The sequence below is a fragment of the Trichosurus vulpecula genome, chromosome 2 (genome assembly GCF_011100635.1).
Source record: "Trichosurus vulpecula isolate mTriVul1 chromosome 2, mTriVul1.pri, whole genome shotgun sequence".
Taxonomy (NCBI): domain Eukaryota; kingdom Metazoa; phylum Chordata; class Mammalia; order Diprotodontia; family Phalangeridae; genus Trichosurus; species Trichosurus vulpecula.
Window position 1 is genome coordinate 301,384,518 of NC_050574.1, and position 24,200 is coordinate 301,408,717.

The 24,200-nt window shown below is 36.4% G+C and overlaps 1 protein-coding gene across 1 annotated transcript in view; it reads left to right on the forward strand.

Annotated features, from left to right (window-relative positions):
* The window catches only part of CFAP221 (cilia and flagella associated protein 221), a 111,554-nt gene that overhangs the window by 70,485 nt on the left and 16,869 nt on the right, over positions 1-24,200 (forward strand). The window contains 6 exon segments of the mRNA XM_036744611.1: positions 336-341; positions 688-821; positions 1,542-1,622; positions 2,440-2,547; positions 4,276-4,410; positions 19,373-19,531. Coding sequence (XP_036600506.1) covers positions 336-341; positions 688-821; positions 1,542-1,622; positions 2,440-2,547; positions 4,276-4,410; positions 19,373-19,531 — 623 coding nt within the window.

Sequence of the window (24,200 nt, forward strand, 5' to 3'; positions counted from 1 at the left end):
TCTATGCCCTGGCAAAGAAAAAGTATACATTGGTCAGCAGAGCATTTATGGAGAGTAAAGTTTACCATTTCAAAATGGGGGTGGGTGAGGGAATGTGTGTGTGTTTTTGGTGGGGGGGAATATATTTCTTCTCAAAGTAGCTTAGAGAGAATAGGGGGCAATGTGGTATGGTAGAAAGAGTGCTGTCTCTGGAGTCGGGGGGGGCCTGTGTTAAAATCTTGCCTCTGTTGCTTGTGTGACCTTGAGCAAGTTACTGACCTCTCTGGCTCAGTTTCCTCGTCTGTAAAATGAGAGGGTTTGACCAGATGGCCTCTGACGTCCCTTTTAGTTCTAAGCCTATGGTTCTATTGGGCTACTTTGCAACCGAAGGAGGAATGGGATGTGAGAAATTTATATGAATGTATATATAGTATTTTTAAGAAACATAGCAGAAAGTGCACTGTCAGACCACATTTCTAGTCCCAAGTTTGTTGCTACTAATCATTTCATGACCATGAACAAAAGTTACCTTACATTAACACAAAGCTGTAAAAGACCTTAGAGATCATCTGATCCAACCATTTCATTTGACAGATAAGGAAACCGAGACTAAAAGGTGAAGTGTGTGATTTACAGCATGCAGGTCATGCATCTCTAAGACTGCTTTCTACCTCCTAAGATTCTATGATTTCTTTTTCCCCATCACAGAGTTTGGATCAAAATCCATCTTTCCATTTGCTGTAAGTCTAGATGAATCTACTCTCAATTTTCATTTGACAAGACACCAAGTATTGCCTTTTCAATTTCCTTCACACTCATCTGATCAGAAGTCTGATGAATTGGTAGGTTAAAAAGTATATTTGCAGAAGTTTTTGGAGATATAAATCCTGCATAACTAAACTAATTTCTCTTCCTTTGATATTTGGAATATGATTAACAAAACATTACAAGTTAACCCTCCAGTAGAGTCCTACTCATTGTGGCATTGAAGTGGCCTGAGTTGTCCTTGGCTGTATCAGTTGAGCACAAGCAGACCCTACAAAGATGAAAGGACATTGATTTAGGGGCTCAGTGATGGTCTGTTTTCTGAGGACTAGCCTATGCAAATTCAGAGGCTCTTCGCCAGATTGTCTTCCTACTACTGAATTTTTTTGATCATTGGAACTCTTGAAGACAATCTGCTAAGGAAGAAGGTTGTAAGTTGTATTATTAACAAAGGAAATATACACAAACACCATTGAACTCAGATTATTGATATATTGAAGTTCAGATTAACCTACTCAATAAAAATAACTAATTTTAAATTATCAAATGCCTATCACATCTTTCACGATGATTAGCACTGGCAAAAGAGTGCCTTGTGCAGACTAGAGTTACTCTACCTCACTCTTAATATCCTCATCTGAAAAGTAAAAATGATACAAAATGCGTGGAAAAGAGCCTTCGAAAATTGATTATCCTATGAAATTCATGTTTAATAGTATAATAGACAGGGAAAATACTTCCATATTTGCTTAGTGTTGATCAAATTACATTTATGTCATTAATTTTGTAAATTTCAGGCTCCTAATGGACTTGGACTGGTGCCCATTAAATCATCAGAGGTTGAACTCAAACAACATCACCAGTTTCTTAACTTGCAGGTTGGTCACATTTCATGAAACATCTTGTTAATGTGTTGTTTGAGCTACTTAAGTGGCTTTGATTATGAAAAAGAGAACACGATATTCTTGAATTAATCAAGAATTATTTCATCTTTTTAGCCAGCAAATGGATTACACTTAATACTGCCAGTTTATACCTCTGTGATTTATCTCTCCATCCTCCTGTTCTTTTATTATGACTAAGAGCCAGTGTGGCATATTGGAGAGGGAGCTGGCCTTGGAGTCAGGAAGTCACAGATTCGATTCTTCTTGCTTTGGATATCTAGATTGCTGTGTGACTATGGGCAAGTCACTTAACTTCTCACTGGCCCACACAATACTCTGAGACGATACCTGGCAAAAGACTTGCCAGTCCCCATCAGTAGAAGAGTTTTCACACCAGGCAGCTCCCCACACCAAAGAAATCACAGATCTGGACTAATAAAAAGGGACATAATTGGACCATAAAATGATAGGACTGGTTAATTTTTTGTTATTTATGGAACTTGGTCTCTTTAGTCATACTATATATTATCTATGTGTGAAGTTAGTGGAATTGTATGTTACAGAACCTTTATGGAAACTTAATGAAATATAATTAGTATATGTGACCATCATGAGGCTATATAATGACCATCATTCCATCTCCAGATGTGTTACACTAAACCACCGTTTATCATATTTATCTTAAGTAAGCTGGCCTTTGGTATCAGCAGCACTTTCAATAAAGATTAAGAATGATAAATTTACATTGCAGAATGTTCAAGTTTACCTACATCTTACATTTCAGTATGTATTATTCTTTAATTTTTTTCAGGTTCCTCAGGTTTACAGTATCATGGGGTACAGCCCATACTGTATCCAGCAGTGCTCATGGAGTTATAAATCTCAAAAACTTGCTCGACCTCTAAAACAGGGAACTATGGTAATTTAATCACTTTCAATTATAATTTTAACATGTCATTCTAGAGCCAAATATAACTCACTTTTTTTACTAATAATTTATTATGAATTTAACATCGAATAGCAACATAAGTAAACCTGATTAGTAATGGGTGACATTTTAACTAATTTGTTTGGGGCTTTTTTGAGAAAATTGGGGTTAAGTGACTTGCCCAGGGCCACCTAGCTGGTAAGTGTCTGAAGCCAGATTTGAGCTCACGTCTGCCTGATTCCAGGTCAGGCGCCCTATCCACTGTGCCATCTAGCTGCCCTGCCTTTTAACTAATTTGTAAGGTATTATAACTTTTTGGTCACTTCATCTTGGTGTCCATTAGGATTTTTGTTCATCCATTAATTCTCATTCACTTTTTCCCTTTCCTGGCCATAATTAATGTTCTTCTGACACTATTTTTTCTTTGCACTATTTCTTAAATATCTTTCCAGATTTATTTATATTTTCATACTTTTAATCCTCAATTGCACTATTCCTTTACATTAATCTGCCACCATTTATTTAATAGTTTCCCTATTGTGGGACATTTAAGTTGCTTCGTGTATGTGCGTGCGTGCGTGAGAGAGAGAGAGAGAGAGAGAGTGTGTGTGTGTGTGTGTGTGTGTGTGTGTGCAATTACAAATAATGCTTCAGGAAAAATCTTCAAACCTTTTTTTTGTTTTAAATAACATTTTCAAGGCATATTCTTAACAATGAAATTATTAGGTCTAAGAGTTATGATTTTTTTTAACTTTTATCTTCTACTGCCAGACTGCTTGCAATATAGATTCTGAGAGTTTACAATTCTACTGGCAATGTTTCTCCAAAATGTGCCAGCATCGAGTTTTGCTGCCTTAGTTATTTTTATTAATTTGATGGGGGTAATTTAGTCCCTCTGAGCACTCTTTGAATATTCGTAAAGTTAAGCATTTTCACATTATTGTGAATAATTCATGTTTTCTTTTTTGAAAATTATCTGTCCCTATCCTTTGATCATTTTTCTATCATGGATTGGAAGTTACCTTTGTGAATTTTTAAATGTTAATTATGTACTTTAGATAGCAATATTTTTAATCTGTTATGTGCCATGAGTTATGGTTCATCAGAAAAATGTATGATAGCTGATCCTCTTTGTCAAATTTATGGGAGGAGACAGTTTAGTCACATAGGATGGGGAAGCGTGGATGGGTACAATCTGCATCACTGGAGGGGAAAATCTGCATTGATGAGAGCATATATCTTCTGGAATACTTTTTCTTTTAAAAAAACTTTAATGTAATGTAATCAGCAGGGTAAAATGAATAGAGCGGTAAACTTGGAGTCAGGAAGAACTTGGCTTCAGTCCTCACCTCTAGCATTTATTAGCTATGTGACCATGGGCCTGCCATTTAAAGCCTTTAACCCTCAGGAAGTTCTCTTAAGTTTTAGATGGGTTGCAACCTGCATCAGGGAAGGGAGTTCCCACATTGGCAAAATCATGGGTTCTCGATGTTTTGACAAGCTTATCTGTCTTGTCCCTAATGATTCTTTCTCTGTTGAATAAAAAATAATACACTTTTCGTAGTTGCGATAAATGCATTATTCCATTTTCCTTTTATTTTTTTTATCATCATCTTATATTTAAGTTTACTATTGAGCTGGAATTCATGGAGGTCTATGTTGATTAAATAATAATCTTTTCTCCAATTTTCTCTAATGCTTTTTGTTGTCATTTTAAAGGAGGAGATAACACCTATGGCGCCAGCACAGCAATTTGAAGACAACGCGTTGTCCCATGGAAAGTTGTCGCTTTTGAATCTGACCCCTCCTGACACTCTGCTCAAGCCTCCGTTCTATCATCCACTCTGCGTTTTTGTGAGTAAAAGCAGCAGAAACTTGGTCTCGTCGCGCCTTGTTGCATCTCAGTAATTTCTTCAGGAGAAAACAAAGGGAATTAGTGTTTCTAATTTAACCACAGCTGACCTTTGAAATTGTGTACTGACAGTTGATTTTTAGAGGATTTCTTTCAGCTTCTCCACCATTAATGACTCCAGGATTCTTTTGATTCACATAGTACCTTAAGGTGAGTGTTCTGGCTCGATCACTCTGTCAGGAGATAGGTGAGATGCCATCAGCATTAGCAAAGTTAACCTTTCCCACTTTATTTCTTGAAGATCACACAGCTGGAAGAATCTTAGAACTGATAGGCACCATCAAGTCCACATGGTCTGACCCACTCTTTTTTGAATGAGGAATCTGAGGCCCTGACTCAGGGAAGTGGAATGACTTGCCTACCATCAAGCTAGTAAATGAGAACCGGGGGGCAGCTAGGTGGCACAGTGAATAGAGCACTGGCCCTGGAGTCAGGAGGACCTGAGTTCAAATTTAGCCTCAGATACTTGACACTTACCAGTTGTGTGACCTGTTTTGGCAATCAAAATGGGCTCTTAGCACTCAGTTCAACCAAGTGCCCTTGAAGAGTTTGGCCTTTGTTTCCTTGATTAGATTGGGAGCTCTTGGTGACCTCCTTGACTCAGGGAGGGCCTAGTTTACATGGATTTGACTGGCGTGTTTGGGACATCAGAGGCTCTTAAACCACGTGGGTTTAAGTCGCCTCTTTGTGACGATTTTAGGTCACGTGGGTGAGTTGCATGTGTGACTCACCCTTGACCCTGAAAAAGATATAAAACCAGGGGTTGGCTTTCTCTTTTTCGGAGCTCTTACCCACAGCTGTGGTGGCGTGCATGACTCTGGGCCAGCCCTCATTATGAGCTCCGGGGCTGAACTTAGATGTTGGTAACTATGAATTGTATTTGGTCTGCCTGTCGATGTTTGTAATTTGTTTGCATTTTTCTCTGAAGTTCAGGGTGCTGGCTTTTTCCCCTGAACTAAGTGAATGATGTCTGTATGCTGGATTAAAGTAAAATTGTTAACCCCTTAACGTTGCTTTCCTTAGATCAAAAGAACCTATGCTGGCAGCGTTCTTGTTGTTGGGTTTGTGTTGGTTTTTCACCCCTGCAGCAGCTGGTAGCCGGATTGTTGAAACACCTTGGGCAAGTCACTTAACCCCAATTGCCCTGTCTCTCCCCCTTCCAAAAAAAAAATGAAAACCAGAATCAGAGCCATAGTTTCTCAGCTCCTGGCCTAAATGCTTTTTTTTTTTACCTGCTTTATTTCTCAGTTTTATGTGATGTTGGAAGGCAGCATTATATAGGCTCTATTGCTGTTACTTATGACCTGTATGACCATGGGTAAATGAGTTAACTTCCCTGAACATCAGTTTCTTCATCTGTAAAATGGGGATACTAATGTGCATACTCTCTACCTCACAGGGTTGGGTGAAGCTCAAGGGTGATCGTGTGGGTAAAATGCTTTGCCAACTTTAAAGTGCTTTGTAAAGGTCGGCTATTTTTAATGAGTATGTTGTATTTGAAATTATGGTGGTATTTGCTTGGAATTCTACAGGATAAAGTAAATTAATGCAGACTTCTAAGAAACCTCTCTCAAAGATATGTAAAATATAATCCATCTTCTCTTCTTCATTTTGCACATTAAGCAGAAAGCATGGCACCTGGAACATCGTTCATGCTTGACAATCGCTTGTTCACTGACTTAACCGACTGACCGATTAGAGATAAAATGACTTGTCTGAGGTTACAAGCTAATACTTTTCAGGAAATATTCAGATGGTATTATTGAATATTCTGTATAGTCCACTGCATGGAATGCCATCATATTCTGAGGCTTTCTTTGCTCTGTTCCGTGGCTCAAACTGCGTAACTTCCTTAAAAGGTAATGCAAAGCCCATGTTATTAAACAGTCTTAAGTTTCTGTTTCCCAGTGGTCTCTGGGGAGGGGATATGGAATAGAAGGCATATCAATGTACAAGAACAGTATGAAAGAGTGGATGGATTGTCTCAGCATGGATTCTGGTCTCAGAGTCCTGAAGAGCCTTCAGATATTGTCACAAAAGGAAATGGCCCCAAATGTGTTTTACTTAAGAATTGTCCTAGGTGATATATTTAAGAACTATCATTGAGAAGTTACCTTATAAGTAAGTAGAACCATACCTTAGGTATGGAGACCATTGACTACTATCCAGCTTCTAATGCAAAATTGAAAACTTTGATCCCTGGCCATGCAACTTTCCTTTTACAGACCTAGAATTTAAATTCAACATGTCCAAGGCTGAACTCATATTATCTTCGCTGCACACCCCCCCCCCAATTCTCACCTCTTCCTCAATTCCCTATTACTTTCTCTCTTTTTTTGGTAATTGTTTTTAAATTTAAACTTAAAAACAAAATGAGAAAAGAAAAAAAATGTTCTCATGTACACAGCAGACCATAAGAGAGGATTCAATATAAAACAAATTTCCATTTCAAGAAAACCTATATGATAAATACAACACATTGTTTTCAAAGCTACCCAGCTTTTCTTTGCTTCCTTATTGGTTTCCTTTTGTTCTCTGCTGTACACTTTTTACTTTATTCCCCCTCCCAAACCTAAAGAAGGCTACAGTTAAGCGTGGGCATATATGTGTGCATATACATGTATGTATATGGTATGTATGTATATATGTATATACACACACATATATACATATACATACATATCGAAAAATACACTCATACACATATATGTAAGACTATGCTATATTTATTTCCTCCCATAATCTGTTTCTCTATAGGTGGATAGCATCTTCCTTCATAAGTCCAAGTCTTTGCATATGTTCTCTAAATCAACCTGCTCATCCTTTCCTACACCACAGCAATATTCCAGCCCAATCACGTCCTATCTGAGAGATTGCCTAGGAAAGTTTCTCCACAGTTTTCTGCATTCCTTCTGTTCTTGGCTACACAGGTTTTATTTATATAAGAAAAGTTTTATTTAAAATAATTGAAATTATCCTCTTTACACTTCATCTTATAATATAGTTTAAGGTCTGATACTGCTGAGTCTACTTCCTTTACATCTTTTTCCTGTGGTTTCTTTGAAGTTCCTGTCCTTTTGTTCTTCCAAATGAACTTTGTTATTATTTTTTCTGACTCAGTAAAATAATTTTTTAGTAATTTAATTGGATGGCATTGAATAAATAGATTAAATTATCTTTTTAAAATCATATTATATATAGTATGTATAAATATTATAAAATATATACATTATATTATAAATTTTCAATTATGTTGGCTTTATCTACTCACAAACAATAAATATTATTTCCACTTATTTAGATCTGAGTTTATTTGTATAAAAATGTTTTATGTTTATTTTCATATAGTTCCTGCATCTGTTTGGCAGGTATACACTCAGGTATTTTATCCTGTCTAGGTATTTTAAATGGTCTAAAACAATATTGAATAATACTGCTGACACATAGTGTTGTTTTTCTATTTTTCACTTTTGATTAAATCTATTTTAACTTTAACTTTGTCTGAGATCATGATTGCTATCCCTGCTTTTTTTACATACTGAATTCTACTCCTGCCCTTTATTTTATCTTTGTGCATATCTCTTTAATAGCTTGATTTCTTCATACTTTTCCATTCTTCTTTACACCTTACTTCCCTCCATGTACTCTATGATCCAGTGACACTGTTCTCCTTCCTATGGCTGGGCTCTTCCCTAGCTGATCGTAATAATTGGAATGCTCTCCTTCCTTATCTCTGCTTCCAGGTTTTCTATGTGTAACTTAAACTATCAAACTAAAATCCAGCCTTTTAAAAAAACTCATTCCTGTTCCCTTTAATACTAAATCCTTCCTTCCTTAGGTTATCTCCAATTTACCATACACACATGCACACACACATATACATATGTATGTATATATCTTGCATGTATATAGTTGTTTGCATGTTGTCTCCCCACCATTAGACTGGGAGCTCCCTTAGGGTAGAGACTGTTTTGCATTTCTTTGTATCCCTGGTGCTTAGGACTGTGCCTGGAACACAGTAGGCACTTATTAAATGTTGGTTGACTTGACAGTATCAGTATTACATGCATTACAGTACAGTGATAAATCCAGCCTGTGCTGACATCACTGAGGAAATTATATGTTAGAGAACTGAAATCATGCTATTTGTGCAATTGTTGAGAATCAACATCTGTCGGTGCCAGCTGATGCTCACAGTGAGTCACAACTATGGTCATGGCAGACTTGAGAGTTTCCCCTAGACTTTGTTTTTTTGCTGTTGGGTTTTTTTTTGGGGGGGGGGGGGCACTGGGGAGCTTGGGGGTTTTTAAATCTTTATTTGCATAAATCAAAGAAATCATTTAAGGATGTTTTAACAGAAATATTAATCTTATAGCCAGTAAAAAGTTGAAAATCATAATGATTTTGGGGGAAGAGGAAGATTACAGCAAGCCCTATCCTCTAATGTTAAATATGAGATTCTAAATTGAACTAATTAATTCTGCTTCTCTTCCTCAGAGGAGGAATACATTTTTGGCAACTACTGAAGCATATTAGACAGTGTTTCAAAGGAATCAAAAATAAAAGATGGTTTGACAATACATCAGGGAAAAATACAAACAACCTTGTTTAAAAAGATTTTATCATTCAGCATTTTTCAGAATAAATACAAACTGCAGAAATTGTACACAGTCAATTTTTTATCAAGTATTAACATTTACTATGTTTTGTTTAGCTCATGTGTCATTTTAAGAGATTGTGTAAACAATCTCCTGTTACAAAAAAATAATTACAAACCTTAATGGATCTGAGTTGCTTTTTACAAATACAACTAAGAAACCCTCAAACTAAACAATATTTTAAATGGAAAAACATGCTCATTTTAAAAGTTTGGTTAACTGACTTTTCTGTGACATGTGTATATATACACCAGTTTTTCTATAGGAAATCTTTACAGAACTTCTTGCAACTTTTCTTAAACATAGTTAAAAACAAGGTCAAGGTGCTTCTTAGACTATTACATTTGGAATTTCGCTATTATAGAAAACATTACAAGAATCAGAAAATACTACTTAGTAATTAACAATAACCTACTTTGAAATATTAAACAAAATATAGCATTTTCTGAAATAGCTTTTCAATATTCCAGTTGGCCTTCCCATCTCAGAAGTAAGGATTTCCCACAAATAAAAGTTTCAGTGTAGTTTCCTTTAGGGGTTAATATGTAGTTAAGTTCCTTTTTTTATCCAGTGTTGCCACAGGATTATAAAGAGAGCTAAGTATATAGGATTTGTGTTTCAAATCAGATTGGAAATGAAATCAAATGATCCACAGATCTGCAGGTAAAAAAAATGGTTAATTGCTACAGTAAAAAGATGCAATTTGCTATTTTACAGTTAAATACTTTGAAACACCATGTTATAGTAATTATTTAAGCATGCTTCAGTCACATGGCAATTGTATATATTAATATGTAAAATGCTTAAAAGATGTAAACAATTAGTTTAAGTTTTATGATGCTCTGAAATTCAGGCAACAACTTTATTTTTCTGGCTTCTTCTCCTATTTCAAAGTGAATATGTCTACAATTCAGCATTCTAAATCACAAACTTTTTTTAATCAGCAAAAATTCGCCAAACACCCCTATTTCTCACTGAGAACAAAAGAAAAATAAAACCTCCATTACAAACATTGTGTAATCAGATAAAACAAATTTCCATATCGGCCATGTCCAATAAAAATATGTCTCATTCTCACTCTCAGTCCTTCATCTCTCTATCAGGAAATGGGTAACATTTTTTTTGTCATTAGTCCTCTGGAATAATGGTTGGTTATTATTCCTCTGGAATCATGGATCATAGTTTTTAATTCCTTGAAAGTTGTTTGCCTTTACTGTATTATTATCTTTGTATTAATTGTTCTCTTAGTTCTGTCTGTTTCACTCTGCATTGATTCAAGTAGGTCTTCCCAGATTTCTCTGAAACCACCCCCTTCATCATTTCTTATACCACAATAGTATTCTATCGCATTTCTATACTTGCTGAGCCATTCCCCAAATTATGGGCACCCCCTCAGATTACCATATTTTCCTACCTCAAAAAGAGCTATAACTATTTTCTTACATCCTTAGGGCTTGTTTTGCTTTAGACTAATCCCTGCAGTAATTAACCCTTTCTTTAATTTCCCCTTCTCTCTTCTCTCCTTTCCCTGTTAAATGAGATGTATTTCATCATTTTTCAAAGCCATTTATTTTTGTACAAATAAAAGTCTCACATTTTGGATTTCAAGTAAAATACCTTCCTTCTTTCCAAAGGAAGTTATTACAACATGAAAAAACTGCCCAAACCAAATGTCACAGGGCAATCATACTATAAAATCATGGCCGAAACCATGTAGAGTCTCATGAATCAAATGCTATAAAATTCAACCTTTTGTAGGTTCAACATGCCCGTTTCTGATTATGGTATCTATTTGAAATACCCTTAAACCTTCAGAGACTGAAAACTTGATAATGGATGGTTTTGGGGGTAATGTTAATTCCAGTTGACCCCTACATCTTCGAAGCCCTGCACTTTCTCCTCTTTTCCTATTAGCTTGCAGCTTTCCCCAAGCTAATTTAATACCTATCTAATAACAGATATGCCTCTTAAATAACAAATATAAATAAATACATTACCATCTTAAAGGGCTTGGTGTACCTATTAATGTTTCATGTAAGTAGCCATTATCATTTCTCTACAAATGATGCTGCTGTAGGTGTCCTCATATCTCCTTTTACTGAATCAGCCAATTCTTCAGTCTCAGCATTTAATTTATTACCTTCCCACTGCATTGCTTGACAGCCTTTATTAGCATTGATGATATTGTATTTTCTATCAGTCTTTCTAGATAACTGCTCAGGCTCGCTTCTTTCACAGTGATTATGGTTTTTTGAGTCAAAATGGTTTTTCCCAACTTGAGGGAGTGACAAAAAAAAGAGACAGCCATTGTAACATTTTTCTTACATGCACAAAGGAGAGCAGGATGAAGTTCAGAAGGAAGGCTAGACAAGCCTGACTCCAGGCCCACCACTCTATCTGCACCACCTGGCTGCCCATATTCTCCATAGATTTTCTCTAGCTAGGTAGCAGAAAACTAGAAATCTTGCTTTTAAAGCAATATATAAAAGGAAGTAATATGAAGTGGAGATTCCTGGTTTCCTATAGAGTACTCTTTTTTTGTTGTGCTGTGTACATAGAAATGCTTGGTTTTTTAATGTTTATATTCAGAATAAAAATAACGAAGTTAGGTTGGGGGGAAAACTAAGTCTTGTCTCTGAGTTATGCCAGCTCTTTGACCATGGTAAGTCACTTAACATGTTGCCCAGTGCCCTAAATAACTCTCTCAGGTCTTAAGTAATAGATGAGTTGCTGATCTTCATCAATGGAAAGAGCTTCTGCACAGATGATGAAATCACAAGACCAGACAAAAATATATGTATATACTCACTTTACATGGTTCTGAAGAAAGTTCTCTTCAACCTCAAAGTGTGCTATCTAAATATGAGTCATCATTATTCATGTGAGTCTTAAATATTGGTTTCAGATATTCAAATAACATTCATGTTATTTTAAGGAAGATTTTTAGTTTTCTGCTACCTATCTAGAGAAAATCTATGGAGAGTATGGGCAGCCAGGTGGTACAGTGAATGGAGTGGTGGGCCTGCGGTCAGGAAGACTCATCTTCCTGAGTTCAAATCTGACCTCAGACACTTACTAGCTATGTGATCCTGGGCAAGTTACTTAACCCTGTTTGCCTCAGTTTCCTCATCTGTAAAATAAGCTGGAGGAGGAAATGGGAAAACCACTCTAGTATCTCTGCAAGAAAACCCCAAATGAGATCACGAAGAGTCAGACATGACCGAAAACAACAGAACAACAGCAATAGCATATATAAACCAACCACATTTGTAAAGTTTTTAATGAGCCCTAATGCTCTTATAGGCCTGTTACTTCTCTCTCTAAATAAAAAAGTTATCACCATAACAATACAATCAATACTATTTTAAAAATAGTGTGGTTCAATTTCTAGGAGCCAAGATAGCAGAGTAAGCAGTAAATCACTGTAACTCTGTCATCTTCACCTCAAAACAACCATAAAATAGCACCCCAAAACAAATTCTAGAACAGTAGATCCAGCAAAAAGATGGAGCAATAGAATCTTTTAGCCTAAGAAACTTGTAAGATTGGCACAAAAAGGTCTGTCTCACTAGGGCAAAAGGGGAGTACATTCCAGGACAGGAAGCATCCCAACAAGGGGCCTCAGCAAACCAATGGGAGATCCTGGGCCCCAGGGTGGTGGAGCCAGCAAACAGCAACACCAGGACCTCCCACATGCTTTAGCATAACAGGCAGACTCCAGCTCCAAGAACAACCACATGCTTCATCCATGGGCAAATAGGCATCTTGTAGCAGCCAGACCTCCACATGCTTCAGTCTGGGGGAAACACAGACACACCCCAGTGGGCACAAGATCCTAGCTCAGTACAGGTAAACTGCCAGATCCCGAGGGCCTCCAGCAGTGCCAGCCACCCCCTCACCCCCACCCCCTTAGTACAGCACCAGACACAAGGGTCCCCCAGGGGCCTCAGAGCAACATCAGTGCAGCACCAAGTAAACAGCCAGGGCCTATAGCCACTGGCACAAGAACCCTGAGATAGTGCCCCCTTCCACACTAGGTGCAGAGCTCAAATTTGAAAGAAAGGGAAAAGACCAACAAAAAAAATTATGAACAAAAAACAACAGCAAAAAAAGAATCTGACCGTAGAAAGTTATTATGTGAGAGAGAAAACCAAGACACAAAGTCAGAAGAAGACAGCAATGTCAGAACACTTATGGGCAAAACCCCAAAGAATAATGGAAAGAAATCTCATACCTAGAAATAACTCACAGAAGAGCTCAAAAAGTAGCTTAAAATCATATGAGAGAGGTAGAAGAAAAAGTGGGAAAAGAAATGAGAGTGATGCAAGAGAATTATGAAGAAAAGAGTCCCCAGCTTGGAAAACTGCTTAAAAAGTAGAACTGGCCAAATGGAAAAGGAGATACAAAAATCCACTGAAGAAAATCACTCCTTAAATGGTACAATTGGCCAAATGGAAAAGAAAGTACAAAAGCTACCTGAGGAAAACTACTCCTTAAAAGTTAGAATTGGGCAAGTAGAAGCTAATGATTCCATAAGACATCACGAATCAATGAAACAAATTCAAAAATTTGAAAAAATGGAAGAAAATGTAAAATACATGATGGGAAGATCAAGTAACCCGGAAAATAGAGCCAGGAGAGACAATATCAGAATCATTGGACTATCTGAAAGCCATAATCAAAAGAATGGACATGGACAACATCTTTCTTTTTTCTTTTTTTGGGGGGCAAGGCAAGGGACTTGCCCAAGGTCAACACAGCTAGTACCGGATTTGAACTCAGGTCCTCCCAACTCCAGGGCTGGTGCTCTACTCACGGCACCACCTAGCTGCCCCATGGACAGCATCTTTCAAGAAATTATCAAGTAAAACTGCCATGATGTCCTAGAACCAGAGGGCAAAATAGTCATTGAAAGAATCCACTGATCACTTCAGGAAAGAATCCCAAAATAAAAACTCCAAGGAACATTATAGCCAAATTTTAGAACTTTCAGGTCAAGAAAAAAGTACACAAGTGGCCAGAAAGAAACAATTCAAATATCAGGGAGTCACAATCGGGATTACACAGGACTTGGCATCTGCAATATTAAAAGATCAGAGGTCATGGAACATGATAATCCAGAAGGCAAAGGTGCTAGGGCTACAACCAAGAATAACATAGCTAGTGAAATTAAGCATAATATTTCAAGGGAAAAAATTAGTCATTCAATTAAAAATGATTTTAAGCTTTCATAAGGAGAAGACCAGAACTAAACCAAAAATTTGACTTCCAATATCAAGACCTAAGAAGTATAAACAGGTTAAAAGGGGGGAAAACATAACAGATTCAATAGAGCTAAACTATTTACATATGCAGGAAGATGGTACTTGTAATTCTTAAAAATTGTATCGCTAATAGAACAGCTAGAAGGAATATACATAGATGGGTATGAGGTGAATTTGAGGAAATGACATAAAAATTAAGGGATGAGGAAGAAGAGTACAATGAGTGCAGAAGGAAGGGATAGGTACAATGGGCTAAATTATTTCACATCAAGAGGCATGAAAGACTTATTACAATGGAGGGGAAGATGGGAGGGTGGGTGATGAGCATCACTTAAACCTTACTCTTAATCAGTATTGGCACAAAGAGTAGATCATATACACAATCAGTTGAATATAGAAATCTATCTTACTCAAGAGGAAAGCAGGAGGGGAGGAGATCAACTAAGTGGAGGGGGGGGGAGGGACTGACAGAACAGAAGGCAGATCAGGGGAGGTGGTAGACAGAAGCAAAACACTGGTGAAGAGGGAAAGGACAAAAGAAAAGAGGACCAACAGGAGGAAGAATAGGATGAAGGGAAATCATAACTGAGTGTGAATGGGATGAACTCTCCCATAAAACAGAAGTAGATAGCAGAGTAGGTCAAAAACTGGAATCCAACAATATATTGTTTACGAGAAACTTGAAGCAGAGAGACAAACATAGAGTAAAGGTAAGGGGCTGGAGCAGAATCTATTATGCTTCAGCTGAATTTAAAAAAAAAAGGTAGAGGTAGCAATCCTGATCTCAGACAAAGTAAAAGCAAAAATAGACCTATTTAAAAAAGATAAAGAAGGAAACCACATCTTGCTCAAAGGTACCACAGACAATGAAGCAATATCAATACTAAATATATATGTACCAAATGGTATAGCATTCAGATTCTCAAAGGAGAAGTTAAGTGAATTACAGGAAGAAATAGACAGCAAAACTATACTAGTGAGGGACCTCAACTGTCCCCTCTCAGAACTCAATAAATCCAACCAAAAAATAAACAAGAAAGAAACTAAGGAGGTAAAAAGAATATTAGAAAAGATAGATATGACAGACCTTTGGCATGATTTAGACATAAAGGGTGACACCATGAGCAAATTAGAAGAGCAAGGAAAAGTCTACCTGTCAGATCTATGGGCAGGGGAGGAATTCATGACCAACTAAGAGATAGAGAGCATTACAAAATGTAAAATAGATAATTTTCATTATTTTTAAATTTAAAAGCCTTTTTACAAACAAAACTAATGCTATCAAGATTAGAAGGAAAGCAGAAAGCTGGGAAACAATCTTTACAGCAAATGTCTCTGATAAAGGCCTCATTTCTCAAATATATGGAGAACTGAGTCAAATTCACAATAATACAAGCCATTCCCCAATTAATAAATGGTGAAAGGATATGAACAGCAGTTTTCAGATGAAATCAAAACTATCTATAGGCATATGAAGAAGCACTCTAAATCATTTTTTGATTTCAGAAATGCAAATTAAAACAACTCTGAGGTACTACCTTACAAGCTATCAGATTGGCTAATATGACAAAAAAAGGGAAATGATAAATGTTGGGGAAGATGTGGGAAAATTGGGACACTAATGCACTGTTGGTTGAGTTGTGAACTGATCCAACCATTCTGGAAAGCAATTTGGAACTGTGCCCAAAGGGCAATCAAGCTATGCATACCCTTTGATCTAGCAATACCACTATTAGGTCTGTATCCCAGAGAGATCTAAAAAATGGAAAAGGAACTACATGTGCAAAAAATATTTATGGCAGCCCTTTTTATGGTGGCAAAATATTGGAAATTGAGGGGATACCCATCATTTGGGGAATGGCTGAACAAACTGTGGTATATGTATGTACATATGTATGTATGTATGTGTGTATATGGATGCAATGGAATTCTATGCATTTCTAATGGAATACTATGTTGTAGCAACAATCTGCTAGCAGCTGCTGTAGGGGTGTAAGACCCACCAACAACCAGCACACAGAAAGCTGCCAACACAGGTTCCTTGATCTGCTTTACTAAGGAAAGTAACATTAAGAGGTTAACAATCTTACTTGAATCCAACATATACATACATCATTCACTTAGTTCAGGGGGAAAAGCCAGCACCCTGAACTTCAGAGCAAATACAAACAAAATACAAACATCCACAGACAGACATTCAAATCTCAATGCATAGTTACCAGGGTTTAACAAAATCCACAAAGTGAAATGAGCAGAATAAGAAAAAACATTGTACACAGTATCAGCCACATTATGTGATGATCAACTATGAATGACTCAGCTCTTCTCAGCAGGACAATGATCCAAGACAAGTACACAGGACTCATGAAAGAAAATGCTCTCTATATCCAGATAGAGAACTGATGGATTCTGAATGCAGGGTGAAACAGTTTTTTCACTTTATTCTTTTTCATGGTTTTTTTTTTCCATTCAATCTGTTTCTTCTTTCACAACTGTTACTGATACGGAAATATTTTTTACATAATAGCATATATATAAACTATATCAAACTGCCTACCATTTTCAGAAGAGAGGAAAGGAGGGAGAAAAATTTGGAACTCAAAATCTTGTAAAAATAAATGCTAAAATTTTTCTTGACATGTAACTGGGAAAATAGTATTTAAAAATTTTTTAAAGAAAAAAATTATATAAAAATTAAAAAAATAAAATAGTATCATTCATATCTTTAATTATGTAAGTTACTGGTTACCAAGACCTTTTGGGACTAAGTTCCATTGACTCAAGTTACCAGTGATCCTAATTTGTAAGATGAGGGGAATAGACTCATTGATCTTCTAGCTCCAAATCTATGAGTCTATAATTCACTGTTAACCATTTTATACACTGGCTCCCTCATTTAACAACTTGAAAATTTACTTAATGACAAAAAAATCAATGTGTCTCCTAAATTACCTTGCTAACAATCAGGTAATAAGTTTGTTGTTTGTTACCTCACAGGATCTGCCCAAATGTTTTATTCATTCAGAATTATTCAATAATTATAAATCTTTGGGCACATTTCAGTCAGCTTTTTCCCCCCAACTGAAGCAGTGGTGACAGCTTCTGATTGAGGCAGAGAGATAAGGGATTCATAGGTCTAGTGAAGTTTCTAGGCTTTATGAGCCATTAAATCCTTCAGCATGATTGTCTTTAAGCAATCATTGCAACTTTTTTTAGTAGTATTTTATTTTTTCCTAATTACATGTAAAAGCAACTTTTAATATTTGTCTTTTAAAATTTTGAGTTCCAAATTCCTTCCCTCTTTCGTCACCTCCTGCCTCCCTGAGAGAGTAAGCCATTTGATATAGATTATACATGTGCAGTCATGTAAAACATATTTCCGTATTAGTCATATTGTAAAAGAAAACAAAACACAAACCAAAAAAATCCACAAAAAAAATGTGGAAAATGGTATGCTTCAATCCTCATTCAGAGTCTATCAGTTCTTTCTCTGGAGGTAGATGGCATTTTTCATCATAAGGCCTTCAGAATTGTCTTGGATCATTGTATTGCTGGGAACAGCTAAGTCATTCACAGTCATTGCAACTATTTTCAAAAGATGATCCTTTGGCTTTAGGTTAGTATCAGGATTTTCTTTTATGAAAAACAAAACTGGTGAGTAAAAATACCCTACATTTCCAATCACAGCCAATCTGCCATTTGGGTGCATATTCAGATGTCAGATGATTGCTTTATTCCTTAGTCAGCCCAATTAGAAATTAGTAAAGAGCAGGACCTCTCTGCACACCAGATGCTACATCCAAGTGGAGCCTTCCTGGATAAAAACATTATCAAAATAAAGTTAAATATTGACATTTCCTGATATGTCAAATGCCATTCCCTGCCTTGTCTTCTCTTTAAAGTGGGTTTTAAGAGACTGTTGTTTTGAAACCAGAAAGCTTATTTGCTGTTTAAAGCAGGTTTGCTTATTTGATAATTCCTCCAATTCATCAAACTTGGAAATACATATTTTAAGCCCCAGTTAAGCTGTCGTTTCAGTTGTCAGCCAACATATGTTTTCAAGAGAATGATATAAATCTAAGTTAGATGTAATGACGTCCTCAAGTAAGAACAAGAAATTGATATTCATAAAGGATGGTGACATTTGAAATCCTAGGATCCTTCATCATTGTGGAAAAATCAAACCTTCCCAGATTGAGATAGTAACTAATAATGATTTTTTAAAACTTCGTTGTGAGTCTTGCACTTAAGAATTATAGAATTTTAGAGCTGCTTTTAGTGGTGGTAAAGAATTGCAAATTGAGAGGATACAGATCAGTTGGGGAATGGCTGATTGTGATGGTATAGAATTGTGCTATAAGAAATGATGAGCAGGATGCTTTCAGAAAAACCTGGAAGGACTTACATGAACTAATACAAAGTGAAGTGACTTGAAACAGGAGAACATTGCACACAGTAACAGCAATATCGCATGATGATCAACTATGAATGCCTTAGCTAGTCTCAGCAATACAATGATCTAAGATCATTCTGAAGGACTTATGATGAGAAATGCTATCCACCTCCAGAGAAAGAACTGTGAGAGATTGAATAAAGAACAAAGCATACTTTTTAAACTTTATTTTTCTTGGGTTTTGTTTTGTTTTGTGTTTTGGTCTGTGTTTTCTTTCACAACATGACTAATATGGAAATATGTTTGCATGACTGCGTATGCATAACCTAAAGCAAATTGCTTGCTTTCTCAGTGAGAGGGGGAGAGGGAGAGGGAGGAAAGGAGAGAATTTAGAATTCAAAAATTTTTTAAATGTTAAAATTTGTTTTTACATGAAATTGGGGAAAAATCAAATAATATGTATATGTGTATATATATATATATATATATGTATGTATATAAATTTACAAGCCATAGAGAACTTTTACATCTTTATATTTCTGGGCTCAAAAATCAATAAATAAAAAAGTATCTCATTTTCCTTTCGTAGAATCCAAACCCAGGACTGTTTTCTGTGAAGCCCCTGATGACCTATTCAGAAGTAACAACTGATTATCACCTGTGTACGCATCCAAAATACGTATTCACCAAAGAATGTCATAAAGGATCCAGTGTTCCCATTACACAAAAGAAATTTTTAAATCGAGAGGTAATGCCATTGTCACAGATTCATTGACAGAGATATCCCCAAGGTATGATAAATTGGGAAGCTGGTCTCAGATGCCACACAGATGGACTTACAGGGAGGTAAAGGGTTGTGAATGAGATGGGAAAGTTGAGTTGCTAATAGCTTGTGCTAAGTAAGTTCCAGAGTTTTCATATACATAGGATTAGTACACAATGGGATAGTACTGGGGATGGATATGGAGTAAAAGATGATCCTTATTGCCATTCACAACCCTTTGCTTCCTTTTTCCTTTCAATGCCTCCCCTGATATCTATTTTAACCAGATTTCACATCTATAAAAATTTAGGTCGTAGGATTAGCCTACCTCTGCAAAATTTCCAACCCCAGTGTCTTATCATATTATAGAGGCTATTGTAGTAATCCTTGAAATCTTTTCTAGAGGAGTACAAGCTCTTACAGACTCTTATCATACTGGGAATGCTTGAAGCATGGTCTTAGCACAGACTGAGTCAGATCTTCAGGAACCAACGTAGCTAAGTATAGAGAGGTTCCCATGAAGTGGCTGTTTGCAAGTTATCTCTCCTGTTGTACAGATATAAACAGGATAAAGTGGAGATAATTTTAGAGAAAAGACAGGAGTGTTAAGGGGACTCAGGAAAGGCATCTTGCAGAAGGTGAGACTTTAGCCAACACCTGAAGGGAAGTACATGGCAGCATATAACAAATGGTGAATTATATGTGGAAAAAAAATGACATGAAAGTTAGGTATAATCATAAAAGGAGACGGGTTAGTTTTGTAGGTAAGGCAGAGAATAGCAGATAGACAGGATAAGTGGTGCACTTTTTTAATAATCCACAAAATATTAAAAGAAGGAGAGGATAGTCCAGCATAGATCCCTTGTGAAGGATTTATGAAAGAACATGGACAAGAATCACACATATGAAAAGGAATGATTGGCTTGTAATCTGGTGACAGGAGTGTTTACCTTAATGAGGTTGTATGACCCAAAATTCCAATCCAATGTGCAACAAAAGGACACTGAGGCACTCCAAACATTTTCAACTTATCAGGGAGTCAGGGTGTCCCTAATTAATTGGGTCCAAGATCTTCCTCATGACCAGGGACCCCTCCCCTTGGGTGCTAGCTATTTTTATACACTTAGGAGAGTACTAAAAATACAATAAGACAGTACAACTTCATGATTGGTTAACACCAGAAATAGAGGAAATTCTGTGATTGGTGCATGTCGATCAATCATAACCACTTTGTCAGCAATCTTTCGAGTCATTGACTGCAGATTTTTTCCCCAGTAAAGGCATTCCACCTGCTACCTCAGTAGAGGTTTTCATAAGAAATCAAACATCCGGTGCTTTGGTCAGTGGTATCCTAGGAAATAAGGAAGTAGTGGTTGAAAGTAAAGGTCACAATGGAGCAGTGACAGTTGTTCACAGGGGTGAGGGGTGTTGATGCTGCAACAAGCAAGCTTCTGGGCTAAATGTAAGGTTCTTTTCTATAAGAGACAGTTATATTATTTTATCCTATAATCCACAATGATACCATTAATACATAATATCAATATCACTAATACATAAGAGGTTATTTGGTTCTAACATGTAAAACTCTTACCCATAACTAACTTAAACTTAATCCTATTCTGCTTAATTCACTAAAACAATCTCTGACACCCAACAAATTACAATAAAATAAGTAAATGCTAAGTAAATTTGACTGGAGGGTATCAAAATTATCTTCACAACTGCAAAGGGATGATACTTCAAGAATCAGTTCTGGATTCAGCATTATTCCAGATTTTATCTTCTGGCCATAATTTCTTTATCTGTAAAATAAGGATATTAGACTAAATGAGCCCAAAGTCTTTTCTCGCTTTGAGTCTGTGAATATTCTACACCTCAAATGTCAATGCACCTGAAAAGTTGTAACACTCCCATTCATAAGGGGTCATAAGATCATAGGACTTAGAGTTGGAAGAGACCTGAGAAATCATCTAGTTTTTTAATTTTATAGCTGTGAAAACTGAGGGCAAGCAGTAAAATGTATTGCTCAAATTCACACTGTTAGTAAGTAGAAAAGTCAAAATTTGAACCCAGGTCTCCTGACACCAAACCAGAGCTCCTTCTGCTATATTATGCTGTACCTATTTTTTCTAACCTAGACTAATAAAAATAGATCTGACATTTTAACAATGGAACTTTCATTTCCACCTAGAAATTTGTGGTCGGATGCTTCTGATCATACAAGCTACCTGTAAACCACCCTCCTATTAATTGATTGTGCGTGCTCAGGAAAGATGTTTGTATTGTATGGCTATGTCAGGACCCCTTTTCCCCTGAGATCTGTCTTGCATAGGAAACATCCAAATTTCTAGCAGAATCACATTTAGGTCCAGGTGGGTTTATAGAATCTTAGAATTGAAGATATCTCATAGGCCATTGAAACTTATTTGCTAATTCATTGGTTTCCAAACTTTATGTATTGTTGGTCCCTTCTTTTAAAAAAATAAAATTATCATAACCCCCAGTACTTTTCATAAAACAACCTATGCAAATAATTTTGTTAGATTATATTTTATTCAAATAAAGAACTTATTATAATTTTATGATGAATCACAAACAACTCTTAAACATACAATAAAAACACATACAGATATTTATTAATAATATCTAGATGGGCTTGTTTTTCATTACAGTTTCTCAAAACATTGTGTCATTAATGATATTATCATATGTGTTTCTTTTTCACTACTAATAGAGATCCATAAAATGTCTCTGAAAACAACTATGACAGAAAACCTCATTTCATATACATTGTTAATGGTAGTTTAATTTGTATCACTTTGATAAACCAGATTATTTTTTATTCAGCAATAACCAAAACATCTTAAGATTTTCAAGCTCAAACATCTGTTCCAATGTGCTATTCATTGCAAGTTAAGTCTACTTATTTGTTCTTGTTCAGGCAGTATATGTCCAATTGTATCATCTTTGCCTATGGCAAATAGATTCCTTATCCGCTGATATTTAGAAATATCAAGATTTTAAAATGAAGATTCCTTCTAGAGACTAGCCAAGCAGCGGTCTTTTTGTATTTAATTTGCAGAACAAGTATTCTTTAAATTGGGAAACTTATCAAGCATATTTTTAAATTTTATTATCCATAACTCTAACTTTATTCATAAATATAGTCGTTTATCTGCTTCAGAGTATTTATTTAAGAATATTGCATTGATTTAACTAGAGTAGTTGTTTTTTTCAAAAACTTCCATCAAACAAATTTTAGGATGAAATTCTTTTTACAAAAATGAGTTCTTTCGATTAGGCAGGGTATGATTGTAGAGAATGGAGGGGGTGGCATGTTCAGTAGGCTAGGAGAGACTAAGGATGAGAGAAAGAGGATGTGGCTTAGGGAACAGACTCACAAAGGAAATTGGAGGAGTTACGACAGAGGTCACAGCCTCTCGGAACAAAAACTGCCCTCTGAGACCAAGGCAAAGGAGGAGAGAATGGCTAAAGATGTGGAGAAGAATGGAGGTGAAAGTTTGTAATCAATCTCGGACTTCATCGTAAGGTAGGGGGTGAGGTCCTACAGAGAAAGAATGGGGTGCCATATATATGTGTGTATGTGTATGGTTATGTGTATGTGTATACACATATATATATATATAGAGACAGATAGATATAAATAAATGTGTGTGTATATATATATATCTGTATATATGTATATGTATTTCACAGATACCAGTTTAAGAACTCCTGCTCTACGTTCTTCTCAATATAGCAGTAGTTCAGGGCACCCCAATCCCATATGTATACATGTGTATGAGTATATTTTGATTTCCTTTTAATCCTATGTATTTCATGTATTTAAAAATTTATACTGAGAGAGCATCCATGACACCAAGAAGATTAGGAATGCTTAATGTAAATATATCAAAGACAAGATTTGAAACAGCCTCCAGAGAGCACGATGAGTCAATAGAGAAGGCAAAGCCAGGTTAACAGAGTAAGCAGCCAGATGGCATACACACGGAGTGCTGGACCTAGAGTCAGGAGGATCTGAGTTCAGATCTCCACCTCAGACACTCAACTGGCTGTATGTGGCCCTGGACAAGTCACTTAATTTCTCTCTGCCTCGGTTTCTTCATCTGCAGGATGGGAATAATAACAGCACCTACCTCCCGTGGTGGTTGTGAGGCTAAAATGCACAGCACTCTATAAGCGCCAGCTGTTAACTGGGGACAAATGACATCATGGCCTCATGGAGATAAGGGGCCTGTTGAAATCAGATTACATGAATTTGTAGCAAGATGTGATCAACATGGCTTCATGAGTTTGTCCAGTAGGTTCTGTGGTAGGGAGGTAGGAATGAAGAAGGCTGATGATAAAGGTGACCCATTGCAGAAGACAGCAGAAGGACCAGGGACCTAGAGATTCTAGGGTAGAGAGAGCTGAACTGGCAAAGACTCTGAAGAAAGGAAAAAGCAGCCAGAACAGAAGCTGAGAGAGATCTGAAGGCTGCAGCCAACTGCTCTTATCTAGATGGATTAAGGTGAAATGTATTATATTTGTCCACGGCAAATGGGTGAAGTTTCTTTTTCTGATATAAGCCACAAGTTGGACTTCATTTTTCTGATATAACTGTACATCTTCATCAGCCTTTCTGCTGGCAAGT